Source organism: Pempheris klunzingeri, chromosome 4 (assembly GCF_042242105.1).
Source record: "Pempheris klunzingeri isolate RE-2024b chromosome 4, fPemKlu1.hap1, whole genome shotgun sequence".
NCBI lineage: Eukaryota > Metazoa > Chordata > Actinopteri > Acropomatiformes > Pempheridae > Pempheris > Pempheris klunzingeri.
The window spans coordinates 24,059,985-24,069,387 of record NC_092015.1 but is presented as its reverse complement, the minus strand read 5'-3'; the positions used below and the strand labels follow the sequence as shown (position 1 = coordinate 24,069,387).

The window sequence follows — 9,403 nt, the reverse complement described above, 5'->3', positions numbered from 1 at the left end:
CTGTGACCAGGGGGAGTGTGAAATTGTTTTGATTTGGACATATTAAAAGTTTTTTGACTGGCAATGCAGCTTTATTTTCAATTTTGTTATGTATTTTAGCATTCCACACTCACATTGACCGTGAATGGAAATTGGTAGTAGTCAGAAATTGTGATATCACCTGGGAATGATAACAGTGACATAATAGGCATGTGGCCTGTGACAGTACTGTATAACACTGTAAACAAGTGCCTTTCATGGAAACTCATCACAAATGAATATGAACCACAGCTAGACCAAGTCCTCCAGTTGAATAAACACATCTAGGAGAAGCAGACACACATGTTGAACATACTTTCACACAAATGCAAACAGACACACACACACACTATGAGAGTTTAAACATACATAGCAACATACCAGACATTCCAGAAGAAAGCCTCTTGAGGTAGTAAGCCCACAGGGTAGGGGTTCAATTGTTACATTAATGGAATGGTGCAACGTTTTGGGTAATATGCTTATCTCATTTCTTACTAAGAGTTAGATAAGAAGAGTGACTGTGCTCATAGCTGTCTGTCCATCAACTATGCTGCTTATCCTTGGTGGGATGGGTGGGGGGGCAATTTCAGCTGACATTTACTCAAGACCTGCACTGGATGCCAGTCCATCACAGGGCCAAACACTCAATTTATACAATATAAAGTATATTATGCATTATTGTGTGTTTTCTCCTGCTGTGAGAGCTACGTAACATATGGTTCTAAATTCTGATACAGAGGTCAACAAAAAGTTTAAATATTTCAACTTCGGACAGCAATGCCATCTACCATACTGTTGCCAGTATTCTCTGCCAACCTTACTTACTTTTACTGTCCTGCCCTACTAAAATGATATCCAGTTTGCCATCTACCGTCTGCCTGAATGCAGCACAATCCTCAATGAATGTTTCAGAGAGCAGGGAGAGCGTATTTCATAGGTTTTACATTAGACTCACTAATGGCGAGAAAACATTTACTATCACATGTCCAATTTTACCTAAGACATGAAAACATAGATACTTTGATACTTAAATGTACCTATTGCATAAAAATTTCCTGTGAGTGACTAATGTAAGACTGACTTAGATAGCCAGTTGTACAAAGCATAATGGGCGAGAAAAGATTGTGGCTGCAACAGCGGCACTCAGTGGGGGAAGACTGACACATTTTATATCACTTTTTCCTGAGCACCCAGTTTCAGCTACTTGAAAAAGAAAAACATTTATCTAGTTAACAAAGTAGAAGACCTGGGCAACTAAAGCCGACAGTCACATCACTGCTTTATACGGAGAGAATTTCCCTAATCCACTAGTCATCAAAAGGGCTCACTGCAGTCCAAGACACCAGAGCCAGTCCTCGGCCCATCCTGATTAAACGTATCTGTTCCGAGAGATGCAGGAGTGACAGACGTCAAAACACTCCTAAAACCACTTCCTATGAGGATTGCCCTTCATAGTGCTTTTCTGTGATCTCTTCCTTAGATCTATTTCGAGTGACTTTTGAGATGCCCTGACCCACTAGTTTTGGCCTGGTGTTGGGCTGCAATTTGATTTGTGTGTCTTTATTGTGTCTTTGATGTGGTTTATGCTGTCTTGTGTCTGTCATTAATGTGTCTAATTTGTACAACCTTTTTATACATCTCTTGACCAAGTATGTCTTTGGCCTATGTTTGAACAGTGATAGTGATGATTATTAATTGACTGGAAGGTGGATGATACAAAATGATTGAACCACCTGCTGCTTTAATGAAAATACAACAGCCAGATGGCACTGAATATTGCAGAACCAAAAAGGGAAAGAACAGAATAATACAAAATAGATTTTAAGGTGACAGTCTTTTCTAGCAGATTCGGTACACAGGTAGGCAGTCAGAGAGAAGGCAAACAAATCCAAGAGAGGCAAGGCAGAGACAGAGACAGAGTCAAAGGCAAGAACAGGAATCAAAAACCAGGAATGTAGTACACAAGAAAAACTGCTGGAGCGCTTGTCACGGGGAACGAAGACAAACTGGCACAGAGGACAGGGGAAACACAGACTAAATAGACTGGGCAGGCAGGTAACGAGACACAGGTGGAAGGGGTGGAGACACAATCAGTGGTGGTGGGAAAACACACAATGGGAGGAAGTGAACTCCCAGAAACGAGGGGAAAGGGTAAGAAATCCAAATAAAACAGGAAATAAAGAAGCAAGAAGGACAAACAGCAAAACCCAAGGACGGGTCATGACAGGTTGTTTATTCAATATCACAAAGAAATATGCTGTAATTATGATGTAAATCTTCATAATTTACTTCACGCACATATGAACAGATTTGTACACATTGCAAAAGGCCAATGGTACGGACTTGTTGAGTTCACAATTTTTTGTAGTCAAGAAAAAAAATATGTGGGAAAATAAATTCAAGCATGACATCTGTGGTCTTGCACAGCTGATTATTTTAGACATAAATGTTTCACACACACACACACACACACACACACACACACACACACACACACACACACACACACACACACACACAGTGTGCTGCTACTGAAGAGGACTTACATGGAGGTCTCTGCCTGAATGTGATGAATCTGTCACTCCTCAACACTCCCATTTCTGTCTCTCCTTTCCTCGCCTCCATCTTCTCCTCTCCTCTCCTCTCCTCTCCTCCTCTACTACTACTTTTTCATGCCTCCCTTTCTGTCTTTATGTCCATCTTATTTTCCTTCCCTCTTTGTTTTGCAAAAACATTGAAATGGAGTCACTTTGACATTGTCACTTCCCTACAATGGGATAGGACCTTAATTCTCTTTTTTCTCCTCCCCTGTCTCTGTCTGTATTTTCTTTTAAGTCCCATCTCTTCTCTCTCCATTTCTGCTCCTCCCTCTCCCCCTTTCGATCAGCCCCCATCATCTTTTTCACCATCTTGCTGCCACTTTGGAACAAGGAAGGATGTGGTGAAAGTATTTGGAGAATTTTCACTGACCAAAGCAACACTGCCTGGCTGTTGTCTGTCCTCTACATGGAACAGCTCTACCCAAATAAGGTTGGACTTTTAGCTAGACGTAAGGGGAAGAGATGCACAGACAGGGAGAGAGAGCTGCTGAAAGGCCATTGCCCTTTTAAGGATGAAGAGTCTTTTTTTCCTTCCCCTCTCTCCCTCCTATTTCTGTCATGCTCACTCCTTCCTTTTCCCTCCCTCTCTCTCTCTGTAGACTAGTGAAGTCATCCAGCCTAATCTGCTCCTTTAAAGCCAGCATTTTTGAGAAGGAGGTCCCTGCGAAGCATACACTAACACGCAGTCAAGCATCCACACTCACCCCACAAGCTGCACTAGTAGCCAGCAGAGAACTGACCTATTCATTAACACAGTGAGTATACTTTTCTTTTATTCTTCCATACAGGATAAATCTCCTGAGATGGATTTGGGACCGTTAGTATGAAAACAATGGCAGATGACTTGTCAAGAGGCCATCCCTTTATAGATCAGTCAGTCAGTGGTCTTTGTTCCTAGCTTCTTATCAAAGACATGAATATGTCTATCTATCCATCTTAGAAGATGACAATAGCACAAGTTGTAGCCATTTCACACACTTTGACACCTGCATTTGACCATACAAGTTATATAATGGCTGTCACGTGTATATACAGAATATTTAAGGTTATTTAACATATCTAAGTTCTGTGTTTTTTTTAAATTCTGTAGATTATATGAGTATATGAGATTATATGAGTATCATATATTTTATATTTTTTTATATTACTGTTGCAAACAATCCTGTATGGGTGTTAATGTCCATAAGAATACTACTAATTACATCGATCGAATTAGACATGTATTATTCATTTCACTTATTGACTAAAACTAGCTGTTGTGAAATGGAACCTGGTTGAACATAAGTTGTCTAAATAATTAATTGTGACAGAGGATTGCCTCATTACAAATAGACTAGTTACTTGTAATGCGATTCTGGTGTTATTCTAGGGTTCATATGTTATCCATGTGAAGCAAGGAGAAGGTGAGGCAGACAGTGCTGCATATCTTTCCCACTGTATTTACTTTTATTTGCACAGGCAAATGGTCTATTGCCATATATAGACTTTAGAAGCCTGTGAATTCTCAAGGCATAGGAAGCCACACTTCCTAATGGGGACAGAGATGCAGACAGACAGACTAGCAGGTATATATATTAAAACATTTCAGAAAGGCTGATACATTGACAGACATGCAGAAATAGGTTCTCTCCACACAAGATATTCAACTTGTTTTATAATTGAAAATGTCTGAAGCATCTAAAACCTTCTTGTGATGTTTGGACTGAATGATTAATGATGGCAGCATACCCAGTGATTTCAGTAAAAAAGGCCAGCTGTGACAGAGGGGGAGTACCAGTGGGCAGCTTAGCTTCTTAGCAGCAGCAAAGGGGGCAGATAACACTATCTCCAACTCTCAATGCTGTTGTAGTACAGAAACACAACAGAACAAAGAGGCACAGTAGTATATAAGTTATAGCGCAAGGGCTATTACTGAGTTTAATCGGACAACATGATCTACACTTCATTCTGAGCAGGAATACATCAGCTCAGACGCACAGCAGTTGTAAAGTTTATTACAGCTATCTTGGCTGCAGTTTCAGAAATGCTTTCAGTGCTCATAAAAGTCTAGCAAATAAAAGAAAAGCAGTGGATTTCTGTGCTCAAATAATTATATATGTGGCATTGAGCTGGAGGAGGTGAGGCCACACGACCCATGTCTCCTCAGGCCGACACAGTTGCCACAGCCCTCACACTGGTTCTGTGTTCTGGCCTGAGGCAGGTTTACCATGGTAACAGAAAAACAGAGCAACAAAAACACAACTGAGAAAGCTAAATTGGAGTGAGAGGTGATGAAGTCATCTTTGAGCTCTTTGGAACTTTTGAAAGCTTTTTTCCCCCTTTAAATCTTTACCCTATTTTGCTGATTTTATATCTTCATATTTTCCTTTTTATACTGTAATCTGTTCTCTTTATTACTTATTTATATATAGTTACTATAGCTACTAACAGCAGTGTGAGTACATGTAGCAGCACTGGTAGTAGCATAAGGTATCATTATAGTTGCAGAATTTGTTATGCTTCGTTGGTTTGACTCTATTGCATTAGTAGTAACAGTGGCAGAGCGGCTTTTGTACTACTAATGTCAGCAATAATACTTTTAGCACTTGCAGCAGGAGTAATTGTAGAAACAGCTGTAGTAATTATATGAAAAGTTGTAGACTTCAGTGTAGCATCTCTTGCTCGTTACTACAGTAGACAGCTCATGCTGTGGACATGTTAACTAAAAGGCAGTTCTATAGAGAATTTGTGACAGTGTTTTTACGTTATATATCAAGTGGAGAAAATGTCATAGAGCCAGACAGCACAGAAGCTTGTTAAGTTATTGGACCCCAAGGTCAACAACAGGTCCCCAGATGCACATAAATACCTAACTGACTTACTTAACCTCCAAAAATATTATGTAATCTTTGTATGGTTGTCATGCAACACACACACACACACACTACAAAGGACATAACTCACAGGAGAAATAGTGCGTCTCTTCTCTTCTCTTCTCTTCTCTTCTCTTCTCTTCTCTTCTCTTCTCTTCTCAAGATATGTGAAGGCAGTGAATCCACAATGTGGTAAACATATACTTCTTTCGCTACAAAGAGTGCAGTATGTGTGACTTGGAACTGTGGTACAGGGTGTAGTGGTGGAAAGGGGCTTACAAATGATTTCATTTAGCATTTACTCTATTATGAAATCCTGCATTAAACATATAGAATAGCATTAAAATGTTCTGAAGTATCCAACGAAAAAGTACCTGTAATACACACTGAGAGCAGTCTTGATCAGCATTTTTGTAATATCCACGTATCAAATGACACTGTAATGTGAAAGGGGTTGCTCATAGTGATAATTATCAGTTCCCCTCAGCTCTACAGAAAATTTTAGGATATTTCAGCTTACTGTGTCATTTTCAAACAGCAGACAAAGTTAGAGACTACCTGGTGAATATAGTGGATAAAGGGATATAAAGAAACAGATATTTCGCTCAGCAGTTGGTAGAGACCAAAAACAGAGCTCAAAGGAGAGTGAATATTGGATTCAAATTCACCAGGTAGACACAAACATGACTCCAATAAAATGATAATGTTGCTCTCTGTCTGTTAGATGTGTACATAGGTAACTTAATGCTTACAAGTTCGCTATTTCAATTGAAAGGGTGAGAATATGCCAACATTGTGTTCAGACTGCCATATTGCAGGTTTAAGTTTTTCTTTCTGGTTAAATCTTTGTATCCACAGTTCTTTTTTGTGCCCTCAGATCAGTTGAATAAGAAAAGATTGGAAAGGAGAAAGGAAGGAAGAATGCAAGAGAGGAAAGAAATATAGAAAAAGGACTGTGAAGGAAAAAGGGAGAAAGTTCTTCACTATTATCTACAGTAACTTCAACTATTAACCTTTAACATTTGAACTTTGAACCTCCCCAGGAACAGGAAGTTGAAGTGACCTGACATCAAGATGGCAACAAAGGTTGGATGGTGCAAACAGCACTTAGATATGGGTTTTGCACTTGGCTGTTAGCCCATAAACTATATAGAAGCAAAAGATAAAAAAAGCGCGGGCAATGATATATGTTTTGACAGACACCAGGAGTGAGTGTGTGTGTGTGTAAAAGGGGAAAATATGCAAACAATCACCTGGCTGATGTAGAGCTCCCACTGTACACCACTTTGCCTAGCACATAGGTCCTGATAAGGCTAAATGGTGTGCACTAGGAGACAGAACGCTGTTAATGCCACTGCTCTGGAGAAGGTCTTCAAATGAAGTGCTGAGCATTTACGCTTACATACACGCTTTTGATCTGCATGCTTGTACTGGTTTGTATAACATACATTATGTCCAGTATGAAGGGAGTATCTGATGTGTTTTGTGAGTAAATCTGTCTTTATCTAGATTATTCATACCTGCATGTTTGTGCATACAGGCTACTGCAATATGACATGAATACTAGCTATTATGTCACGAAAAAACAACCATTTCGGACTAAAAGGTACTAATATAGTGGGACGTTAACGCACAAAAATACGTTTATATAAAATCTGTATGTTGTTATGAATCACTGTCCCTGCTGTAGATTATCACAATGGGGATCAGGATGATACTGATGAAAATCCAACTACTGATCATCACATTTACTTTGATGTCATTCTCCAGAGATCATTACATACACAACACTTTTCCTTTTACTCTCTACTTCATTGTATCTGTCTTTGTCTCCTGTCTGCTGTCTTCCCACACTACTTTGCTCCCATCACTGTATTGTCCATTCTACCTATCCACCACTCCTACTCAATCTTTCCCCCCTTCCCCTATTTCACGGTTGCCTTTCAGGGAGTCGGCATGGCTAACAAAGGTCCATCCTATGGCATGAGCCGGCAGGTTCAGGATAAGATAGACAGCAAATATGACCCTGAGCTGGAGCAGATTCTGGTGGAGTGGATCCACCGTCAGTGTGGCTCTAGTGTGGGAAAGCCAGAGTCAGGCAAAATGGGCTTCCAGGCCTGGCTGAAAGATGGATGCGTGAGTGCACCACATCTGTTTGATTACTTGTTTTGTCTAGATATCATTATGTCATCAGGTTAATGACATTTTCATGCCTCCCCTTCCTCTACCCTTGGTCACTTCACCTCCCCAGGTTCTGAGTGAACTGATTAACAGCCTATATGCTGCAGAGAAACCCGTGAAGAAGATCCAGAGCTCTTCTATGGCCTTCAAGCAGATGGAGCAGATCTCCCAGTTTCTCAATGCTGCCGAGAAGTACGGTGTCAGCAAGACTGACATGTTCCAGACTGTGGACCTTTGGGAAGGTCAGATGGATTTCATGGCCACTACTAGAAGACAAGATTCAGAATTGGTTTAAGCAAATTGTTTATGTGGTAGAGGGGAAAAAATGCTTGGATAAGCCTGCACAAATACATACATGGTACAAATACAGAGTTAATAATCCTAGCTGTACATATATTTGGGGACAGGTAAGGACCTGGCAGCTGTGCAGAGGACCCTGTCAGCTCTGGGTAGCTTGGCCATTACAAAGGATGAAGGAACATACAACGGAGACCCTAACTGGTTCTTCAAGTGAGTCCCATACATTGAATGGAAACTTTACCATTAGCTCTGTTTTACCGACTACCTATTAGATTACACATTCAAACAACAGTTTGGAGTTTAATTGTATTAATTTAGTGACATTTTCAATGATATTCCACAGGAAAGCCCAGGAGAACAAGCGAGATTTCAGCGATGACCAGTTAAAGGCGGGAAAAAATGTGATTGGCCTACAGATGGGGTCCAATAAGGGAGCCAGTCAGGAGGGCATGAGCTACGGAAGACCCCGGCAGATTCTGTAAAGTCACTGAGCCACAGAACCCCTTCAGCCTGTAAGCGTTCAACTGGTCCACTATAATTCCACCTACATCTTAGTACATTACTCTGCTTTAGAATTTAATTACTTCCAAACAAGTATCCCCAACTTCCTGATCTTGCCCTGAAACCCTTATATAGATGCTTGCACTCATGAACATTGCAGAGCTCACCATGCTTAGTCCTTAGTCACTGAAGTCAAGACAAGTACAACTTAATGTTTTTCTTCAGAGGAAATACTAACCATAAAAATGACGAATGCATTGCTTTGGAATTAAAAACACAAAGATGATCATGCGCCAAAGTTGGGCTGTTCCTCCCTTTTACAAGGTTTAAGAAACTGTAGTCATATTATAGACAACTGATGAGTTTCATCTGGCCAGGTTTCGTCTACCAATTCCTACACCTGCCATATCAGCGCCAATGTTTTTGTACATTGTTTTATTAAATAATGTCTTTGAAATACATCTGTGAATTCTTTTGTGATTCTGGGTATTTCAGTTTGAGCATTCTGAGAAATTGGAGGATTGGGAAACGTATCATTGTACACCTCCTTTATTTTGACTAAGTCCATAGTCCTTTGTCAAATACATCCTGCTCATTGGAGTCTCTTCACAGACAGTAATAATACAGCAACCAACAACTCTTCTGATGAACATATTGCCATGTTACCATAGTTTTAACAGACTTGGAAAGAATGAACCTATCCTTATCTCTGGAAAATGTGTGCCAGTTTGGAGATTTTACAGCTGATTTTACATCTGAAAACACACATTACATGTAAGGCACATGTGTGGTCCCAAAAGGTTCTAGCTATTCTTTTGCCATTTTTGACAAACTTAAATGAATTTCTTGCTACACCAAACATATAAAAACTTCCATTGTCACCAATCATATGTCTGTTTTATTAATAGTATAACTCATTCTGGAAGTGTGTGATTCAAAAACCATATGAAC

The 9,403-nt window shown here is 40.0% G+C and overlaps 1 protein-coding gene across 2 annotated transcripts; it reads left to right on the top strand.

Moving 5' to 3' along the window:
• Positions 1 to 3,280: 3,280 nt before the first annotated feature.
• tagln (transgelin) lies at positions 3,281 to 8,913 on the top strand. Of its 2 annotated transcripts, XM_070828665.1 has the most exons (6): positions 3,281 to 3,373; positions 6,514 to 6,556; positions 7,418 to 7,606; positions 7,722 to 7,893; positions 8,059 to 8,161; positions 8,295 to 8,913. In XM_070828665.1, the coding sequence occupies exons 2-6, from the start codon at positions 6,545 to 6,547 to the stop codon at positions 8,431 to 8,433; spliced, it is 615 nt and encodes a 204-aa protein (XP_070684766.1). In that variant the 5' UTR covers positions 3,281 to 3,373; positions 6,514 to 6,544; the 3' UTR covers positions 8,434 to 8,913. The 2 variants fall into 2 exon arrangements, with proteins under 2 accessions (XP_070684766.1, XP_070684767.1); XM_070828666.1 differs by lacking the exon at positions 6,514 to 6,556 and having other exon boundaries at positions 3,282 to 3,373.
• Positions 8,914 to 9,403: the final 490 nt, after the last annotated feature.

Bases quoted from the DNA above. Each gene is read 5' to 3' on its own strand.
- tagln (XM_070828665.1), top strand. The intron at 7,894-8,058 runs GTCAGATGGATT...ATTTGGGGACAG, and splicing joins GACTGTGGACCTTTGGGAAG to GTAAGGACCTGGCAGCTGTG. The intron at 8,162-8,294 runs GTGAGTCCCATA...GATATTCCACAG, and splicing joins GACCCTAACTGGTTCTTCAA to GAAAGCCCAGGAGAACAAGC.